Below are 22564 nucleotides of genomic sequence, written 5' to 3'. Positions count from 1 at the left end.
CTTGGAAGTAAGAGAAAAACATACCTGAAAATTGTTTAAAAAGTAAAAAAGATTTGTATGCAGTTGTGTCATGATAGGATTTTATTTTGTCTCTCAGTCTGTGTCTGTTTTTGCTGTGGAATATTCCTCATAAGAATGAGTAAATAAACATACTGTGAGTAGATCTCATAGGATGTGGTGATACAATTTCCATGAGCAGATAAAACTGAAAGAAAATATGTGCCTCAGTCCTTGGAGCCCTTGAAGGACTATGAGATGTGCACATTATGATACCCATAGAGATAGAGTGATGCAGATTTTCTCCTGCTGTGCTGCAGTAGCCCAAGTATCACTCCATAGACTGGAAGGGTTGTGAGTAGCAACTTCCCCATAGGTGCAATCCTCAGGCAACTTTTGGCTGTGACATATTTTGATCTTTGCCCTTTCCCTAACTGCAGCTCTCAGGATTATTTCTATGTCCATTTTGAATCTATGTTCTCAGGTGCCATTAGCCTTTGAGAGGAACAGCTTGTTGTAACTCCATTAAAGATCTTTTCTGCCCAAGGCATGCTATGCTCCAGAATTAATAAGCTACTTTGCATAAGTGACAAATGTGATAAAAGCAGTCATCAAAAAGTGTCTGGAGTTTCAAGGGCTCTGGTAGCTGCATAGCTGGTTCAGAGTTGTGCAAGGTGCCAATGACTCCCAGTGCCTGGTGTCACCAGCAAATTCTCTTGAAGTCATCACTGAACTTCTCAAGTTACTTGCCTGTATGTGGACTATAAATTGAACATATTCATAGATCAAGGATAAGCTGATAAGCTACAAATAGAAGAAAACTGAGAAGAAATTTTGTCTTTTTTGAATTGAATTGCATATTCTTCACACTGAGCTGTGCAGAAATGCTGATGAGCTAGGAGACATTGGAAAATATCCATCTGGGCCAGAATCAACTATGCATGAAATCTGGCCCAGAAACATGAAGATTTAGGTGAGGAAATTAAACCTTGGTCCTTCTTTTACAGCTCTTTCCTGAAGAAAAAAAAATAAATGAGAAGTTGCTCTTCCTGAGATTTCTGAGGGTAGCTCATTTTTTAAATTATTTGAATGGATGTCCATCTCAGGGTGGCTTTCCTTGAGTTAGTTTGTCTGAGATCAAAGAGAAACCACAAGGCAGGAATGCTGCAGCTGAGCAAAAATTTCAGAGCAAGTTAATCCAGCAATTTTACCCCTTCACAACGCAGAATCTTTTATTTATTTGGTTGGCTGGTTAAATGTTTTGGCAAAGCCTGGATCCAGCCTTGCTTGCTGGGACAAGATCTTGGTAGCTCAGTGAATCATTTCATTTTCTCGTTCTGCAAGAAGCCTTGATCATTTTCCTGCCTGTTGGTGGCAAAGCATCTCTACAAGTACGTGGGGCTCAGTAAAACTCACCACTCAAGACAAAGATATTCACAAGTATGCATGCTGAGTGTGCGGGCCTAGGTGGATTTCAAGTGCCAAGGCTTGAGAGGTAGGTGATAGACCTTTCATCCCCATTCCATTCGTTGCTACATCAGAACTAGGGCATCCAACCCAACATCTTCAGAGCTGAGAAAGAAATGAAATCCATGTCAGGTGATTATGGATGCAACCTCCAGGTATGGCTCCTGTGGCATAGGGCTTGCAACCTAGCTTGGGAAATGGGGCTGTGTATTGGGCCATAGGATGCTGCACACTTGCTTCTCTCCACTTAGGCAGCCAAAGTACAGCACAGTTTATAATGTAATTTCAAATAACTGAGGGAACCTTTCACACTAGCCCAACCTAAGAAGAGGGACTTCTAAATAGTTTTCAGCTGCCTCAATCTGGCTCAGACATAGGACATGGAGAGTTATTTTACTGGTGCCACTTGTCAAAGGCACTCAGAACAGCTTTCTTTTAGAGCATGATCCACAGTATTTTACTCAAAATGGAGTCACCACCAATGTTAGTATAGGTAAAATATCATGAAAGACAATAATGCTCATGCTAAGTAAATAAATAAATAAATAAATAAATTCAAAGCAAATAATATCAAAAACATCCTTAACAGTATTGTATTGCTTATATCTTGCATGGAGAGAATATTTACACTGTTAAGAAATCTGTTCTTCAGTCAGAGCAGCTACATTTTAGCAGCTTGCCAAACAAGAATATGATAGAAGGATAATATTTCACTGCCACTCTCAGCTACTTTTTACAGTAAGGAGATGATTATTAAGAGCCTGTTTCTTTACTGGAAAGGCTCACACAAAGAAGAATCCTTCCCTTGGATATGCATGAGGCAGTTTTGTTTAGGACTACAATCCAACTGAGGTGTGCCATCTTATTTTCAAAGGTAGAAGGTTTTCCAGCTTCATCTTGGCTCTTCATTCACTTTTCTAAACAACTCCATTTCCTAAAATAAAAAACTAAAAATAAAACCCAACAACCCATTTTCCAAAGGCAATCCTAAATTCTCACTGTTGGGACTCCCAGCAGTTGAAATTCTTCTATCCTCACAGGGTATTTATCAAATTACCATTCAGGAGCACATGACTTTACTAAACAAATCTTTCTTTGAAAAAGCAAAGAAATGCAACAAGACAGTACAAAGCAGATCTGTTTCCTTGTTTCTTCCAGGTATTTGGGTAGACTCAAGTCAGAATCCTCTACAAAATACAGAATTCTTTTTCCCAAGACTGGTTTTCTCTCCGAAGTGACTGATAGGAAGCTCCTTTATTTTACAGATGCTTTGTCATTTTCCCTTTTCTCATCTTCAACTGAGAATTCCCAGTATATTTCAGTGCCACGGGGATTGTGCCCTCCATCAGATAGTTTCCTATTTTGGTCAATACCAAGCTAGAACCTCAATTTGAAAGGTGGTGGGTTCTACTGATTCTTTTGGGGGGTGGGAGGGTAACTTGTGAAATAAGCAGTTCTTCAGCGAAAAGTACTTCCATTTTATAGGACAATTAACATCTAACAACATATGTTCAGCCCCATGCCTGCTTCCCAGCATCTGGATGTTTCAGCTCCATCTGGAATCTAATAAAGGAACAGAGCCTCATAAATCTAACACAGAAAGCAAAATGGTGTTTATACATTTACGACAGCCATATAGAGATGCATTAATTCTATTTGAGACCACAAATGTGTAAACATACAGCACTCCTCTGGTAGCCATTGCAAGCGCTGTTGGCTTTGGTTTAGAAATAGAGAGAGTCTGCACAGGTTGAAAAGAGAAAATTATACACAATCAGAGGTCTCTCTTATAGCAGTAACCTTTCAGGCCTGCTAAGGATGATAAGCAAGTCTGATCAACACTGTCAGCATAAGACAACAGCGCTCAGAGGATGCCTCTCCATGCCTCTCCACATACCATATGCAGTCCTGCAGCTTTAAATTACTTTCTCAAAAAGAGGCTTGTATGCCAAAACATACACAAGACCACAGCCTCTCGCCCTTTGATAACCCTGTACTGTTTCTTACACTTACTTCTCTTGCTTGGGAAGCTCACTCAGTGGTTTTCTTTCTGGAATGCAGCATGCCAGCAGTGCTTGTTTTTGTTATCCTTGTTCCCTCTTTTCCCTGCTCCAGGGGAAAGTGCTAGCAGCCCCGCCTCGTAGGTTGGTAGGAAATTTAAACCAGCAGTAAGCTGCTCCTTGGACCACCCCCAGACATTTTTTCCCCTCATTGATACAGACGACTATTTAACTGGGGGTTGACTTGTCAAATTCATCCACTGACGCTTAGCAGGAGCTGCCCAGCCATTGACAAGAATTTTTTCCTCATCTCCTCCCCTGGACAAGCTCTCCAGGACAAAGATGCTGCTGAGCCTGCTTGCTCTGCTCTCTGCAGCCCTGCTAGCCAGAGCAGCCCCTCCAACTTGCTACTCCAGGGTGTTATCTCTGAGCAAAGAAATCACTGAGTCCTTCAAGGAGCTGCAGACCTCCAAGGCTAAGGTTAGTCAGCCTAAAAACTCCTACAAAGACATTGCAGGTTGCTTGCTTTTGATACAAGTAGCTCTCAAAATAAAATTGCTACTGATCTTTCTTCTTTTCTGCAGGACTCATGTGTAGAGACGCTGCCCAGGCTGTACTTGGACATTCACGTAAGTTTTCACACTGCCTTCTTCCTTCTGCACGGGAGAAGCAGCCACTGAAAAGAGAGCATAACTCTTAAGATTGTTAACACCAGAAGAGCTGTTTGAAACTATTTTTTAAAAGCATAACTAACTAGAAAGATGAGTGACTGAAAAAAAATAAATCTCACATTGAATCTTATTAAAATCCCTATGGAGCTTCTAAGATTTTGTTTGGAAGTGATTGCCATTTTTACATTGTTTATTGTGACAGAAGCTAAATATGCACAGCAAAGCTTTGAATAATAGTTGTTTGTTTTTTTTTTTTTTTAAAGAAAAAAGCAAAACAATTTCTTTATTCTATAAATTTCATTTTTTATCATGTGTGGCTCTGGCACTACAGTCTTAATTAACAGAAGCGCAGGGATATCTTGCTGGCTTTTCCTGTTTTAAATAACCATTTGTTGAAACCAGAAAGCAAAAATATCCTTATGGAATACAGAGGAAAGACCACAGAAGTCATCTCCCAGCAAAGATGAAATAGTCTCCCGTGCATGCATTTTATATTTGGGATATCCGACATACTTTGCTGCTGTTCTCAGTGTTCCCCTGAACAACTAACAAGTAAAAAAAAAAAAAAAAAAAAAAAAAAAAAAAATCAACAAAAAATGCCTGACACATTCTGCTGGAAGCAATTACACTGTCAGGCATTGCAAGTGACATCCCTTCAGATCCTACCTCCACAGCTGCTAGCACCTTTCCTCAACAGAAAGGCTGAGCAGCATGATCCCAGTACATCTGTTTCCCGTGCTTTATAACAAGAGCTGGAATATTTATTTATCTGCTGTACTAGGATGCTGTGAAATTTATGTTTTCCATGCTTTACTTTAATAATGCAAGTTGTGAGATAAAATGATCCAGAAAAAGTAATTGCCTTTTGTATGGGAACGGAGGAATTGTGTCATAAATCCTCGATTATCTTGTTCACTAGCAAAACGAGGCACTCTTTTAAAAGAGAAACAGTGAAACAGTACACTTTTTTTTTTTTTTTTTTCTTACGTAGCCCCACCAACTACAGGAACAGATTTTACTGTTTTGGCACTGCCAGCTCCCAAAGCATGTGGGAAGCTGGCAAACCAGGACTGCGCCTGCAAAATTTTCTGAGCGCTTATTTGGACCAAACGCCTTTGTTATGACATATTAAAGGTTAATTTCCCACACTAAAGGTTACATAAATCACATAGACACAGAGGTAGGAATTCAGGGCTCCCACAGAGGCAATAAGAATTTTGTTAAGTGGTGGAAAGGGACATAAATCTGCATTTGTGCACTGTTACAAATGCTTCTTTTGCACTCTTTGCAGAATTACTGTGTGCTGACAAAACTGCGTGACTTTGTGGCCTACCCCAGATGTGAAAGAGTGCTGGAAGTGAGTGAGCTGAAGGAAAAAGCCCGGAGCCTGTACACCATTATGATCTCCTACTGCAGAAGGGTGAGTCAGGATGCATCAACAGGGACACAGTGTTCAGCTCCCTCTATCTTTATCCTACCTCCTGACTTCAGCAAAAGTGAATCAAGGCCTGACTTACTTACATGTGCACTATCCTCTGTCTTCCTTCTTATAACATCAGCCATCTCTCTTGTTTCTCCAGGACTTGGCATTCCTTACTGATGACTGTAATGCTCTGGAAAGTCCCATCCAATCTTCCATTGAGTCCTCTGAAGATGTTGACAGCTAAAATGGAGTCAGCCCCAAAGTTGTACCTGGGAAATTTTCAATGAGACCAGGAGTCAAGATGCATATAACACTGTCAGCTACAGCATTAGACCTTTTTTGAGCACACTAGTAATATTGTCTCAGACCTACCCATTTTTCTCAGCCTTGGCAGGAAATGAACCGCATGCCTTACATACCTGCAGAGCTGCTAGGAAAACTATGGTTAGAAAGCAGTTTTTTATTTGGCAAGGTATGATATTTCAGCTTAGCCAAATGTATAAAGTATGTTTTGTTTAAACACTAGGTACTAGATTTTTAAACTCTTCTATGAATAACTAGATCGTACTACATTTTCTGTGTTCTATCCTAAGAAGTTATTTTATTAGATTGACATGAAAGGGACTTTGTTTTTCTTAAAACATTTGATAGAAATGTAATTCTGTGCTGACAGTCTTCTCTCTAACTGTATGGATCATATATGTATGCTGGTAACGTTTGATATCAGACTTGTAAGAATAGAAGTGAAAGTATCTTGCCTGAGTGAAAAATTAAATAAAAAACTTCTAACCCAAGGTGCTTGTGTTACAGCACGTCTTTTAAGACACACCAAAAAGGGGTCATTCTTTCAAACTTTTCACAGCCACTTGCAAGTTGCTTTTCACAGCACAACCCATCTTTAGCTTCATTTCCACAGCCATGCAAACTTTGCTGTGTCTGCATGATTTGTCAATGCAAAAGTCTCTACTGGGAGATTTTTTCTTTCAGCAAACTATTTTCTTAACAAAATTAGCAGATTATTTTTTAAATACTGTTTGTTCTGTGAGAATGTAAGCTCTGAGGCTTAGAAAGCTTCTTCAGTGTTTAGACAGACTGTTCGGTTTCCAAGGCTCAACTCACATAATGAGATACTGAGATCAATAAAATTTCCAAATCACAGATCAACAAGGTTGGAAAAGACATCCAAGGTCAGCCAGCCCAGCCATCCCTGCTTTCTTCTCTACAAGCAATTTCTCTCTCTCCTGTACAGTATTGTCTGGTTATTCCTCTGTAGCATTGCCCAGCATTCTGACTTGTTCAGTGGTCTCAGTAAATTTTATTAAAAAAAAAAATATCCTCTGTAAGATTATTGAATTATGTGACAGGTACTGTTCTGTCATCTTCTACCATGCCAGTGAGAATCTGAAGCTATGAAACAAAAATGACTGACAACCTTTAGGGAAAGAATCAGTTGATTTAATGGAAGAAGAAAATGTGTGCATGGAGGGGAAAAAAGAAAGAAAGTTTTGTTTTGTTTTTTATTTCAATAGAACAGTGTAAATCCAACATTATTTACCAGTTTTTTTTAGCTAGTTTTCTGGTTTCACCATAGTCCCGTTACAAATTACCTGAACTATTCAGCTTTATACCCCATCTTATCTCTATATCAGAAGCAGATATGGATTTATATAAATTAATCCTCTTTTCTTTGCTCTGTTATGGAGAAATACCATGCAGAGATCTACACTTTTGCTAAAAGTCAGTCCATGGCCATTTGATTCATTTTCAGTGAAGAAAGGAAGCATGAAGGAATAAAACATGAAAATCAGTAGACATCTATTCAGTATTTATGCTTTGGACTACTTAATGCAATGTCTTCATACCTCAATTCATTCATTTTGAAAATAAATACTACTGGTGTGAACTAAGCTCTCAGGAACACTCAGATTTTAATATAGATGATATGATATTTTCCATGTAACAGAAAACAGGTATTTTTTTGACACAAATTTAAGGAGACCAAAGAAGGAAAAAGAAATCCCAAATGAAATCAAAATTTGTTCCTGGGCTCCAAAGAAGGAGAACATGGCTGTGCTTAAATGTTCCTTTGCTAACTGAATATATTAACCCAATATTCTATTCCATTCCATTCTGTTCCATTCCATTCATGAACAGAAGATCTATTACATTTAGAAGAAACTGATCCCAGACGAATTAATCCTGAAGCCGTTGCAGAAATTTCCATTCCACTGAACCTGGAACATTTGACTTTGTCACTGAAACACAGACTAAGGGAGAGAAGCACTGAATCTAGGAGAGATGCTGAGGGAAGAAAAAAAGCCACTTCCTTTCCAGTTTGTTTCACTTGTAACTGTAGGATCAAGGAATGTGCCCATTCAACTTTGTACTTCTTTCTCAAAGTTGAAGTACTCTTACATTAGCCCTTCCAAGCCTCTAGATGCTCCTGGGCAGCTCACAGGTTTCCTACTCACTCACATTTCTCTATTGCCACAGGGTAAGAGACAGTAATAGCTCAGCAGTCTGATCTAGCACCAGACTGAATTCAAAGAAGGGCAACAGCTTGGATAGTTCAATTCTCAGAAAAATCGTAGCTTGGTTTGCCTTGTAGGATTCATCTCCTCACCAAGCCAGCAAACTCTGACAAGATCCTGTGCACTCAAGAGATATGAATTTTTTTTTTTTCTGTATCATTTGGACATTTCCAAGGCCAACTCCTTTAGCAGCAACCATGCCCTGGAACAAGAACTCCTATTAACACGTTGGCAGGGAGCCTGGTAACCATATACAGAATGCGTAAGTACCTTGGCTCAAGGAGAACTACAGGTGGACTTAAATCACTCAGCATTCAAACTTTTCCTCCCTCTAACCAGGAGCTCCCAAGCTCATTGCTTGGAAACAAGCAATGTTGGAAAAGTACCAAAGCCTGCACACTACCATACACACACCAGAACCACATCACAGCCTCTGCATGTCATACCTCTTTACAAAGAGGGTCACAGCTGTACATGCAGTATGGCCACCAAAGGCCACGGCATTACAGAGCTGATACAGGGACCAGTTCTCATGCCTGGAAGCTGGCAGCAGGCAGCAAAAGCTGTTAATTTTTGGCTGTTTTCCCACTTCCAACTGTCACAGCTTTTAAACACAGGCCTGTTATAAAGCTAGCGTTGTGGCTTGGCAAGTAAACTGCATGTTTCCTTCCCCTCAGAGGTCCACACAAGTCTGCCTCTAGAGTTGGACCTTGGCTAACGTCTGATCAGGTATCCATGGCACTTCTTTGGTTAGTAACTTTAGCCTCTTCAATACTGACAGGACACATCATTTCAACACAGTCCTATGTGGTTATTCACCAACAGCTCAGTTCTATACAGTTACATCCTACTTCTATAGAAGTTGATAAAAGCATCTAGGCACTTTAGAGACTATAAATTCCTGAGAGGCCTGAAAAAGCCTATCCTCCATTTGCACATGTCCATTTTATTCCCAGAATCAAGATTTATCTGATCTCTGGTGTACTTTTAGATCAAGTATATTCCCCATAGTTTACACTTCTTCCCATTCTTCCCATATCTTGCATGTCATTTTTTTTTAATGGGAAGTGTGCTGAAAGAAGAGTTATGCTCTTTCAGTTCACAGCAGCCTGCTGTCACTCAGTCTTAATGAGATTTGTGACTAGATGAACCCTTTTCATGAATAGTATCTTTTTCTATTTTGCACAATGTAAGAAAAAAAAAAAAAAAACACTGATAATCAGAAGTAATTCACTTGTAGTTTGACAAGAAATCCAGCACTACTTCCTTTCAGCAAGCCAGTAATTTTACCTTTTCGCCAGGTATACAAGAGGCAGTGGAGTCATCCACACAGCTGAACATATACTCCCACATCACAACAGCCTATGCTCCTGAGAGCCCCAGCTAAGACAGAGACCATGAAGGAATTAAGGAATACATATTTGCTGTAATTTGCCACATGGATTCTTGCCTAGTTTGGGTAGACTACTACTAAAAAACACATCATTAACAAATTGCACTAGTTGTATGAGAATAGAGAGGAACTGTAGAAAAATAAAGCATCTGCTCTATTGTCATTACCTTAGGAGGTTTGTTGGAGAGAGTAGTCAGTCATATTGAATCTTAAAGAGGTGAAAATTGCAGGTTTGGGGACAAAAAAACTAAGTAAAGACATTAATTTCCATTGTTGCCATAGTATTTTACTGTGGATTTTACTAGAAGAAATTTATTTGCCATCTTCTCTTTAACAGCCTTGATCACATGGGCTTTCCTTAAGGAGGCACATCTGCTCATGTACGAGGCTTTGTGAAGCTAGACAAGGGCTGGGAGCTAGCAAATATCTGATACCCAATTTCTGCCCCAAGTCAGAAAAGAAGGCAGCCTTCAAGCTGACAAGGTTTTACAGCCTTTTTGCAGATAACATCAAATTTGCTACTAATCAGTAGAGTACAGAATAAATATCAAGTTATATAACTTATTTATTTTTAAGAGAGAACAGGAAAGCAGTGGGGATGAATCCGACATTTTAACATGCACTTCTTTTGGAGAGGGGTGTTATTTTGCCCGAACAACAGATTTAAGAGAGACCGGTAGTCCTTTCCACCTTTCAGGACATACATGGCATCTATGGGTGGAGCAAATGGGATGCCAGCACCTTTTCCAGAAGTTTGTTGCAATGCTGTCTTGTACACAACATTACCTTACAAAAATTTAAGCTCTGTACTTTACAGTGCTCAGATTTAATAATGTAAACCCATCTGCAGCTTTATCAATGCCAAGTAGCACAGAAAGATTAATCAGTAATGTTCTAACAATTGAAAAATACAGAATATTCATTTTGAAAAACCTAGAGACACTGTTACACTGCTTAAATTTTGAAATGAATGTACAACATTAGAGTACAAGTTGGTTTCACTGCACTAAAATGAAGCAAAAAAGCTTTAGATACTGGTATATAGTATAAAGCCTACACTACAGTCAGTGGTAGGTTTTTGAATAGACTATGTGATGAGGAATCACATTTGTTGCATTAAATTTAGAGAATGATTCACTTTACAGAGTGATTCAGATGCATGCTACCTTCCTCCTAGGACACTGCCTCAGTTCCCAGGCTGCCAAATCCTGTCAAAAAAAAAAAAAAATTCAAGCCATAGCACAGCTAGGGATATGACGTTACTTTTAGACCCATACATTAAGTGTTTTCTTGTCTTTCTCTCACACTTGCTGACAAGAAACAGTTCACATACTAACTGCTAAATAACTTTTCTACTTGGGGTGGAAGTGGCCAAATTGCCTTTGGCAATGGATTCTGGTACATGCCATCTCCTCAATTGCATCCAAAATAGTTTGGAAGGATGGCAGCAACCTGAGATAAAAAATGCACACAGCAGTGTTCTAACAATTTCCCAGTATGGACAGGCATGTTTCAATACCTGGAAATGTTCCTAGCAGTATTTGAACAAATGGTTAACAGACTGATTTTGAAACATAACAGTTCTGTTGTTCTTCTGGGGGAATAAATCTGTTTTTCAGACTATTAACACACTTCAGGTTTTGTGATTTATTTCAAAAATAATATAAAAGAATCCAGGAAATGGATTCCAAACCTGACCAGTTTCTGCACAAATTTTGCTTGAGAGAAGTACTAGGTAAATAAATCAGAAGTGTGCTATGCCTACTGAAGGAAAGGTAAGTGTATATGCAATGTTTAGCACTTCAACTAGAAGTACTTCCAGTCATCTAGGAAGTTAAAATATTTCTGGAGGTCACATTTACTGTTTGTTTGTTGGTCAGTATTATTTACTGCTGCTCAATACAGAGTAAGCTTTTCCTGCATTTGCAGAAAATTAAACTATTTCTCCTCAACTTTGAAGTTCTCTGAGGTCCAGTAACTGCTTGTCTATTGCTCTTTTCTTATGATAGCTAGACTGAATATGTGAGTTGGAAAAAGCAGGCTGTTTATCAAAAATTTTTCCTTGATCAGGACATAAAGTCCTGTCCAAGTAAGCAAAGGGATGCACTCAGGCTGTTTTAGTACCCTCCCTGTTCTACTGGATAGGAACTGTGTCCTGGCTTATAACTCCAGTCATTAGCTATATGTATGGGAATTTGCTTTTTATAATCATGAGCAGCCCTGTTCATCTTTTAATTGCTGTGATGTCTAATATTTATCTTAGTTTCCTCCTCTGATACATTAATAACATACTATAAGTTATTTCCACGTGGTGGGGCAGATCTAAGTCAGTGGGATATTTTTTTTTTGGTTTTTAAAGAAGAGCTAGGAGGTAGGCTCCATTAACTCAGTTGCTAACTAAAGCTTGTAGCAATTACTTCTTGTTTGGCCTTTGCACAGAACTGGGTTATACAGCCTGACCCTAACCTATGACCAACTACAGCCCTCAGGATCTGGGCTAAGCCATAGCCTCTTCTAGGAGTGCAGCAGACAGTGGCCTCATCTATGGCTTTCTTCACTCATGCTGTGGTTTCAGTTGAGATGAAATTAATTTTCTTCACAGTGCCTGATTTTAGTTCTGTTTTAGATTTGGGATAAGAATAATATCGATAACACATCAATGTCTCAGTTGTTGATGAGCAGTGCTGCACAAAGCCATGCACTTTTCAGCTTCTCATACTGTTCTGCCAATGAGGGGAGCTGAGGGGTACAGGAGGTGGGAGAGTGCAGAACCAGGATGGCTGGTCCTAAACTGTCCAAAGGGATATCCCATACCACATGGTGTCACGCAGAATAATAGAATAGACTTGTTTCCTGGCCTGAGATAAACCCAACAGAATCCTCAACTTTTTGCTGACCTTCAGCCAGAAGTTTTTAGCTGATCTCAATGGTCACTTGGTCACCTTGGTTGAACGGGTGAAAGAAATGAGAATGGGAAGGAGGAAGAGCCAAGCTGAAGTGACCTGTAGCTTTGTTCCTTCAAAGAAAGATGATTCCGTTTCTACAGAACAGTTTTCCTCAATCAACTGCAAATGCACCAGACTTGATCCAGATTCCTGTAATGACATTTTATCACTCACATTCTCACAAAACAGCCTCTTTCAGAAATTATGCAAATAGAATCATTTCTAATCATGACTGTCTTCAAAGGAAGACAACAAAGAGTTGCACTCAAGAAAATCTATTGATAAGGGTAATTATGTTATTAGGCCTTCTCAGTCATCTCTGCATACACACAATAATTACTTTCAACTTTGAATCTTTCATCAGCATGGCATAAAAATCTGGATAAAGATGCAGACAGGTAAAGAAAAGACTGTGAAGTGCTTTATGTGTATTAATTACACCTCATAACACCTCTGACAACTCAGAAAGAGATTATTAAGTTTAGGCATTGATGCCTCTGAATCAGACTGCTTATTTAGTTATTTAAATGCAGTTTTGGGGATCTACATATGAGCACTGTAGCAAAGCCAGCTTGCTTAGCATGGGAAATCAAACTGATGATAATGCCAAAAATAAAGCACATGTCTTTCAAGCCTTCTCCTCCAGCACTCTGATCACAGCCTTTAGTCATGCATCCCCACACAGCCTAGGAGTAGCTCTCAGATTTACTGACAACCAGCATTTTACACAGCAATCAAATGGATCTGTATTTCATTGTGCCTGGCAAGCTTTTGACCAAAGCTAGATTTGTAGTTCAGATTTAAAATGGATTCCTGATACTAATGCCAGAACAGGTTTAAAGTATTTCCTCTCTGATGAAGCTCTTGTCAAGTCAATGAAAGACTGCTCTATTCTCTATAACTCATATCTTTCTGTGGCTCATATGGGACACATGATATTGAAAAACAAGAACTCAATTTTTAAAAGAGGATGCAAAGGTCACAATAAACTGTAAACATTATGCGTATGGCTTTTTGGAAATAATATCATCCAAAATTCAACAAGAAACTTAAAAACATTTTTGGATTCCTAAAACAAAGTGAAATTCTGCAGAAATTAACAGAACTCTAACCTGCGTCTGTTAAGGCAAAGTGATTTCTAGGGCAAAGATTCTGCAGCCACCACCACTGAGACTGTATGATGCAAGTGCTTCCATAAACACTGCAAATTCTTGATCAGACATTAAGCTAGACTTTATGATAAGGACCCAAAATTTTACTCTCTTTTATCTGGACAGTTACATGAAACTTCATAGACACTGGACACCCAGTGAAAGTCAAGAGTCCTGCCAGGATCAGGGACCAGAATTACAATTCAAAAATGAGGGAAAGGAAAAAACATTTTCAATAAATGTTAACTGCAAAGTCATTGAGCTGGTCGAAAAAAACAACCCACTGAAACATCGCTATCACTTTTTTGAAACCGACTAAGTGCTATGTAAAAGTTTTAATACCACATTTATGGTGAAAACAGTGAAACTGATAATATATCACAATTTTCATGTTAGCTTTTGCTGTAAACTTTGGCCCCTTAACTAACTGCACTGCTTCACTGGTTCAAGCACGCTTCACAGTTAAGCTGTTGGCATTTCACCATTTTTGCTTTTCAACTCTCCACAAATTTATGACTTCCAGTAGCATCTCAGAATGCAATTCAGAAAGCTGCTGAGGGGATTATTTTTCTCTTCCCCACTCCACTTAGCTTCATTGATTCCGAAATCTGCCTCTCTACAGCTGACTCAGAGTTTATTATTAACAATATCCAGACACAATTTGATGGTACTTGATGCTGGAGATAGTTTGGGATAAATTGGAGAAAGATTGCCGTAATACAAGAAGGCAAGAGGATCAGCTTTGTCTCTGTTAGCCTGGAATATGAAAGGTTTATTGCCAGGTTTAATTTATCTTTGCTGGAAGAAGCACGAACTTCAGGAGATAAACTCATTCCAAAGGTGCAGAAAACAGTTCACCTCATAAAAACTGTGTTCATTTATTCTTTCAGTCAATTCCCATAAATCAAACTCCCAAGATATGACTTATAAATAGTCCATTGTATTAAGGAAGCTGTAGATAGTAAATCTACTCCCCTGAAATTACATTCCCCATATTCCTTTCTTTTCAAAGATACCATTACCTGCACAGAAAGTAAAGCAGAGTGCTGAGAAGTGTACATAACTGAACAAGGAGCTGCTGGCAAAACTCTGATATGAATAGGAAGCACACTAGATGTGGAATCAGTCAAATGATCTGGGAGAAATATGGAAAGACAATGTCTGATCACACTGGGATATGGGTAGGTAAGTCAAAGCCCACCTGGAGCTGAATTCCCAAGAGACACTAAGGGCTTCTACAAGTACATCCAACAACATGGGTCCATTGATAGAAGGAGACATTATGACAAAAACCCAGTAATAACCACGACACTCCTTTTTTCACTCCTATGTCAACTGGCAAGATCCACCTTCAGGAATCCCAGCCCTTGCAAACTAGTGGGAAAGTCTGAAGCAAGGAAGATATACCGAGAAAGGTCATATAAGGAACGTTTAAACAACCTGGACATATACATACTCGCAGGGCCTGGCATGTTGCGCTTAAAAATGCTGAAGGTTGATGTCATTGTAGAGCCACTATCTGCTATACTTAAATGGTTATGAAGAATATTTCCTTCTGTTCAGCACTGATGAGACTCATTCAGAGTGCTAAACTTCCCAATACAAGGCAATACAATACTAGAGCAAGTACAGCAAAGGGTCACAAAGATGGTTAAGGATTTAGAGCATCTGATATGCAGAAAACAGAGAGAGCTGGAGCAGTTTAGCCCAAAGAGAATACCCAAGGCCAACATTTTCAGTGCATCTGAACACTTGACAGATAAAGTAAAGGTGATAGAGCCAGTCTTCTCAGTGGTGTCCAGTGACTGGACAAGAGATAATTGATATAAACTGAAACACAGGAAATTTTATTTGAAACATAAGGGCCATAGCAGGGAGAAACTCTCATTGTGAAGGTAGTCGGACCCTCACAAGGGTCACCCAGCACAAGGAGGGAAGGTGTAGATTGTATATTGGGGGAAGTTACAGAGGTAAGGTGCTGGAACAGGCTGCCCAGAGACACTGTGAATGTTCCATTCCTAGAGGTGTCCAGGACCAGGTTTGATATTGGAATAGCTTGCTCAGAGAGGCTGTGGAGTGCCTGTCTTTGTAGATATTTAAAATGCAAATAACAAGATCCTGAGCAACATGTTATATTTGACTTCTCTTCAAGCAGGTTGAAGACCTGCTTAGACTTTCTCCAAATCTAAACTGTTCTGTGATCCTGCAATTATATACATGTGGCTTTGCAGGCATGTATTCCTATTCAGCAGCACTAAAGGAACATAGGCTAGTGGATTTCTACCAAAATTATCTGAAAGGTATGTTTGTTTCTCAGAAGGGAAGGATCTTGACTGCATTCAAGTCTTACGTAACAGACTAAAGTACAGTGGTTTTTATTATTGCAACATTTTTTCCTAAACTGTTAGCTTCTATGATAGATTAAACATAGACTTGTTCAAAAGAGGAGTTTCAGCAGTAAGGCAGGACAATTTTTAAAACATTTGCTGGAATTTTCCATTTACAAGAACCCTTTCTAAATTTTTACACTTGCAAACAGGAGAAGGGGGAAAATATTGAATAATATTTGTTATCTTGGTGACAGTCATCTTTCCTGAAAAAGGAAAAAACAAACAAACAAAAAAAACCACCAGTATTGTGCAAGAGTAGATGATAGTATGGAAAAAGCCTTAGAATAACCATCATTTTGGGAGCTAGTGCCTTCCCATGCTTGACTGCTTCCTTTTTGCTCCTGTTCTGTGACCACAGATTCACAGAATATTCCTCCAGAGAAGAAATTTTCTTTTCTCTCCTTTTTAAATTAAATTCCTAGCTGAGTCTTTGCAAAGAGATTTTATCAACAGTAGAAACACCATCGCTTCTTGACAGAGCAGGGTGATGTGAAGAGGTGCAAAAAGCATTCTGATGTGCCTAAAACCCACATTGTATCTTTTCCCTTATAAATAGGAACAATTTGTTGATCAACAAATATTCCTCATCTCCATAGGAAATGCGACAATTTAATGGCTCACTGGACTGTTGTCACCTATCACCACCTTGGTCAGTGACAATGGTCTCAGTTAAATAAATTAGATAAATATAGATTTAATGACTGTCTATCTAATCATTGCACTGAACAAGAATGGATTTAAATACAATTCAAAAACAAGCTGCAAGCTGGATATTCCAATCTAAAGTTTGGAAGGGAAATTTGTTCCCAAGCAATGTAGTCTATTTACTTAATCCCCTTATTAACAGCAATGGTTCATGCTGTTCCAGTAAAAGAATTATAACAGCAAGCTTACGTAAGGTGTTCACCTGGAGGATATGAATCTCTTTATATCAAGGGAAATCAAGACCTATTTCTCTAAGTGCACAAATACTAATTGAAATCTTACAAAGACCTATCCATAAATTAACCTTTATGTGCACTACCAACACAGCATTGAGGAATACATTAGAGTAATCACCCAGCTGAACCATACCTTGCAAATATTTAGGCACGAAGAACTTCATTTGATTTGTTTCAACTCAAGATATTAACTTAAATCTAAAACTTACCCAATGTGCCTAAACATCAAGTTCTCCAGAGGATAAACTCTCAGATATCTTGGAGATAACTGGGCACAAGTGCCTGAAAAATTGGATCAGTACAATTGAAACTGACAGGAAATCATGAATAAAGTTGATACCCACTGTACACAAAAGAAACAATAGTTTAGAAGGATTTAGAGAATATTTTGTGTTCTAGAAAAAAAAAAGAAAGAAAAAAAAAAAGTAAGTGTGACAAGAAACAGGGCATTTGCATGACAGTAACTCTAACAGATAGTGCCCATAATATCAACAGAGTCCCACTTTCTATTAGATTAACTTATGTTATAACTTATGTTTAGGCTATATTTTACCTAATGATATGCTGTATAATTAATACATATAACATTTTATCTAAAAAAACTAATGAATTGATTGATTTTGGCTTTAGAACTTCCCCAGGAAGTTTACTTTCTGAAAATGAGGAAATCTAACCCCAGGAGGTCACATTTGGAAAATAATGAAGAGGGCAATTCAGTGCCCAGTTACCACATAAGTTCAATAGCTTTCCCTCCCTCTTCTGCTCTCCCCCATCCCAGAATACTGGAACTTCTGGAATGAATATCCCAAACTTACAATTTTTTAACTATACCCATAATCCCAACATTCAATCACCTCATCAGCAGTAGAGGACACAAAAATAAAGCCATAGCACAACAGAGAAAACTAAAACTAAAACGAAAAACAAAGGTGCTTTATCTAGCATCACAAGAGGCAAGGAGAAGACCCTAGATCAAATTATGTGAAGACCCAGACAGGAAACTTCTTGCTAATCTTCTTTCTTTAGTTATTTTCAAATCAATCCTTCCATGGGCATCATGCTTGTTCCTACATAACCTGGAGGTCCTGTTTCCTTTGAATTTGGAAAATGTACAAGGGCCAGGCCAAAGTCTAAATGAGTCTAGCAATGAAATAATTTAGATGGATATAGTGAAAAGCACTTTTGTAAAAAGGAAAAGAAAAAACCAAACTGGAACACATAAAACTGAGCAACTTGAGCTTCCTACAAATGTAATTATCAAAGATAAAATTCACAAAGTTTAAATTGCAACAACTCAACTGAGAACAGTTCACAGATTCCCGAGCACCACAGCAATTCTCTTTTAAAGCATAATTCCTCTTCATTAATTGGTTTCAGCATGTACGAGGAAGTTTAAAAAGAAGAGAGGAATCCCACTTTGAAAATTGTACATCAGCAGCAAAGCTGAGAATCTTATCCTAGAAAAGAGAGTTGTTATTGAATGACTGTAGTTCTGCCACATAGAGCTTCCATTTTTATTTTTTCTACCCCAAAATAATGACCTGAAACAGTCCTGTTCTGGTTTCAGAATTTATGAAATTGTACGCATCACTGGGTACTTTGCTTACTGAATATCTTGATTTGTGAAATTGCTGTCATTATTTGGAAGAAATTTCGCATGGCTTGCAGATCCGTGTACTCACTTGACAGAAAAATGAAAACGTACTTTTTTTTTTTTTTTAGTATCTCAGACTATCAAAGGCTAGACAAAGAGAAAGAAAACAGCAGTATTAACCAATGTATTGTATTAACCAATGGATGATAGGGACAAATCTTGAAGTTGGGAAGGGGGAAATCTTCTCTAAAAATAAAATCTAGGTGAGCAGGAAAACAACTCCAATAATTGTCTGTTCAACAAGCCAGGTTAAGCTGGAAGTAGGTCTGCACATACCTGACAGATGCCAGTAAGATCTCGTGAAGGAAAGATAATTCCTATAAAACCATGCCTAGGCACAGCCACAATTTGCAGCATCAATATCCTTTCTTGTTCAATTGGAGGGATTGTATCTTGAGGGACACTGTCCAAACTATCTTAACACACCAGATTACCTAACGCTATGAGTGGATCTCGTAATGGTATTTGACACATTTACCAAGTATATGAATAGATCTCTAAATGAGCTGCATCTCTGATACTCTGTAGAGAGATAGCTGCAGAAAACTGGAGTTTCTTAGTATTCACCTTAGATTCTGGAATCTAAAAATATACAATTATATCCTATACGTTCATACTGTATGCTGATATTAGTGCTTACTTATAAAACAGAACTATAATAAATCTTTTCTGTCATCAGCACAACATACTTCCTTCAACCTCTGATAAGGGATCACAGCACCTGCTCCACAGTATCCTAGATTTGTCATCCAGAAATCTGGTCAGCTTATTCTCAGTGTGAGAGAATAGTTTATTGTCTTGCTTTAGGGGATTGTGATTCTACTTTTAATTAAAATAGATTTATAACCTGTTATCACTAGGTTCAGACTGCATCTCAAAAGGGATTTGGGTCACAAAGAAACATGAAAACAAGCAACAAACCCTATTAGACCTGAAATAAGGTGCTTTGGTTGCATTCACAGGCTAGCCTGATTTTGAGGTTTAACTCTGCTCTAGCAAAGAACAGCCAGTCCCTTCAGCATTATCAAACTTATAAGGTGCCTGCAGATTTTAATCAAAATAAAATAAAACCATTAAAGCTAACTATATTTTATTCTCAGCCATAAAGCTGTGGTGTTTTTGTTTTTTTCCCTTTTTGATAAATATATCCTATGGAATTGATCTTTGAAGATATTAAAGTTTAACTTAGATATTAAAATTTAACTTTTAAAACAATGAAGAAAGATCTTTGGAAGGATGTAAGTACGATCTTAGCAACTTTGTTTGAAAAAGGTCTCTAGGGCAATCAGTGCTATGCAGACCTGTATCATCAAGGAAAATCCTGCAGCTGTTCCAGCTGAAATATATCCAAAATGGGCAGTGTCTTCACAACAAAGTAATTCTGTTTTCTTGAAAGTCACAATGACATTTATTCCTCAGAGAAACAAACAAGGTCACTTATTTCTACTCCCTTAGAATTAGGATTTTAGCCTTTCACATTATTCACTAGCATAGATCATTGAAAACTTAATTTTCTTAATTTAAAATAAGAATTACTACCCTTTTACTTCCCTTCAAATCCAAAGACTGCCAGTGCAGGCAGACTGGAAGAAGTGAATCAGTTCTTATTCTGCCTTCCTTTATCTTCTTTCTCTCCTCCAGGCTCTTTGGTAAGCGCAACCCCAGCAAGCAAATGACAGTTTGCAATAGGAGCATTTGTGCAGCAATTCTGAAACCCTGCTCTGTTCTCACTGGAGCTGCATGTTAAAGCTTCAGTAACTGAAAATGTCTTTGTCCCTTCTTGTGTGGGGATACTTTCAGAAAGCATAGATACATCATTTAAGGTGGAAGACCGTGGTCACAAGACAATCCACTGAATCTGCCACTGATTTGCACAGAGAAAGTCAGATCCACAGCCTCACAGGTGAGAAAAGCTTTCCAGAAACATTTATGGAACACATACCTTCCAGGAATGCAAGTTTACCTTGAAAGTCTGCATTTCCTTCAGACACAATACCTTGCCTCTGTTTACAAAGTAAAGTAATTTAACTCCTTGTCAGGCTATGGGGAATAAAGCAATATTCCAGATGTTGGGTAATCAAAATAGAAGCGTATATGAGGTGAACATGACTAGTGGGCTGTTCCTTGTTGGTACCAGGTGGAGCACATCACTTCACTCACAGTTCAGTGGTAACAGCACTGCAGGTAAACTGCTGCCACAGCTGAGATTTAATACCACACTGCTGATGTTTCCCATCAGTTCAGGAGCCGGGCACCACAGGGAGTGTAAATTTCTTATGTTCACAAACAAATGTTCCTGTGTGCAGTGGATTTTGTTGTGGGAAAAGGTTTACAGGCCAGCACTTAGAACCATCTGGTCAGCATTTAACAAGAAACTGAAGCTATAACGTAGGCATGTTTTGTTCATTCAAGGACTCTCTTCCTGCCTAGTAGCTAGATTCAGGCTTCCTAAATTATTTCCATCCTCCCCATTATGTGCTTTAGAAACCAATACAACATTCAGCATTAAAAAAACAGGTTCTCAGTCTCAGAACTGACTCACCTTACAGACCTGTTCGCAAACATGATCTTGTCCTTTCTCACACCAGATACATTGAACATGTTAGTGCACCAAGCTTCTCCACCCATACCAAAACAAGCAGCAACAGAGTACAATCCTCTTCTCCATCTATTTCAAGCAATTGAGAGGGAGGAGCTAGTTTCAAGGCCATTTCACCTGATTCAGTACAGCTGTTGCTTTCCACCTGGGCAGACACTTGTCACATCCCGTTTTCATTTTCAGACAGCTCCTTTTCCTGTGCTATCTCACCCTATAATTGCTTGTATGTTAGTGGCAGGGGACCAGCACACAGACAGTGGGAAAAGGAGAGTCCAACTGCAATCTGCATCAGCTGCTAAGGAGTCATTATCTTGTCTCTTCCTAGGCTGCCTTGATTCTAAGCACAAATACAGGCTGGGTGGAGAATGGCTTGAGAGTAGCCCTGAGGAGAACGATTTGGGGGTGTCTGTTGATGAAAGACTTAAGAAGAGCCAGCAATGTGTGCTTGCAGCCCAGAAGACCAACCGTACCCTGGGTTGCATCGAGAAAAGTGTGACCAGCAGGTTGAGGAAGGTGATTCTGCTCCTCTACTCTGTCCTCGTGAGACCCCACCTGGAGTACTGTGTCCAATTCTGGGTCCCCCAACACAAGAAGTCTTCAAAAGTAATGGGTGTATTTTTCCATAAGATTTTTCATCCTTCCATATCAGTTTACGTGTGATGAACTTGCATTAATATTCTAGCTGAAAGCTAATAAGCAGGCAAACAAATTACTGTTTTGTGTAGCTAAGTTTTTTTGCTTCTTTTCTTCTCAATAGACCTATTCATGAAACTGAGTAAAAACCCACAGAATTACTTAAAATAGCTTTCCAGCCAACACACTTTCTCTGCTACCATATCTACTGCATCCAGGCTGTCAGTAATGAAAAGTGGAATTGACCTCATCAAAAGAAATCTACAAATTTGCTTGAGTATAATGCGTCATTAAAAAAGCAGATAAATATTTGAGACCTAAAGTAAGCATCAGTGTCCAGATCTTAAGAAACACAGTCACTGTTGTAGACACTGTTTATTAGAAATCTTAGCAAGCCTCAACCAGAAGATTTTAAATACAGATTTTAGCTTATTCAGTCTGATCCAGACTCTCATGTTTAGCAAAAATTCTTACCTTGTGCATCAAAGAAGTTGGCATCCACAACACTGTGAATAGGAGGGACCTCTAGAGATTTCCAACCCAAAAGCAATCAATTTATGCTCACTCTGGTGTCAACACTTAAACACCCATTGTCTTGACCATGGCAGTACCAGATGCTTAGTCATAATATGGCTGTGTTGCTTTACAGCCAGTACCTACGAGCCCTCATTTCCTTTGGTGTGAATGGCACTACAATTGATTATGCAAACTGCTCCCATCTTGTAAGTATGTAGTGTCAGGCCTTGTTCAAGATAACTGGGACTTGTGA

At 38.8% G+C, this 22564-nt stretch overlaps 1 protein-coding gene and 1 long non-coding RNA gene across 2 annotated transcripts; one reads left to right on the top strand and one right to left on the bottom strand.

Annotated features, from left to right (window-relative positions):
* The first annotated feature begins 427 nt into the window (after positions 1-427).
* On the top strand, positions 428-6336 carry CYTL1 (cytokine like 1). Its single transcript, XM_048941834.1, has 4 exons — positions 428-3944; positions 4049-4093; positions 5427-5555; positions 5716-6336. Exons 1-4 carry the CDS (start codon positions 3807-3809, stop codon positions 5800-5802), a joined length of 399 nt encoding a protein of 132 aa, XP_048797791.1. The 5' UTR covers positions 428-3806; the 3' UTR covers positions 5803-6336.
* On the bottom strand, positions 3827-21201 carry LOC125691893 (uncharacterized). Its single transcript, XR_007376306.1, has 3 exons — positions 21106-21201; positions 5657-5827; positions 3827-4140 (listed from the first exon to the last, which is right to left on the bottom strand). It is a non-coding gene; the product is annotated as an uncharacterized LOC125691893 (long non-coding RNA).
* Between the last annotated feature and the right edge of the window lie 1363 nt (positions 21202-22564).

This window comes from Lagopus muta, chromosome 4 (genome assembly GCF_023343835.1).
Source record: "Lagopus muta isolate bLagMut1 chromosome 4, bLagMut1 primary, whole genome shotgun sequence".
NCBI lineage: Eukaryota > Metazoa > Chordata > Aves > Galliformes > Phasianidae > Lagopus > Lagopus muta.
This window is presented reverse-complemented; position numbering and strand designations above follow the sequence as displayed.

Bases quoted from the DNA above. Each gene is read 5' to 3' on its own strand.
- CYTL1 (XM_048941834.1), top strand. From the start codon at position 3,807: ATGCTGCTGAGCCTGCTTGCTCTGCTCTCTGCAGCCCTGCTAGCCAGA. The intron at 3,945-4,048 runs GTTAGTCAGCCT...TCTTTTCTGCAG, and splicing joins TGCAGACCTCCAAGGCTAAG to GACTCATGTGTAGAGACGCT. The intron at 5,556-5,715 runs GTGAGTCAGGAT...TTGTTTCTCCAG, and splicing joins TGATCTCCTACTGCAGAAGG to GACTTGGCATTCCTTACTGA.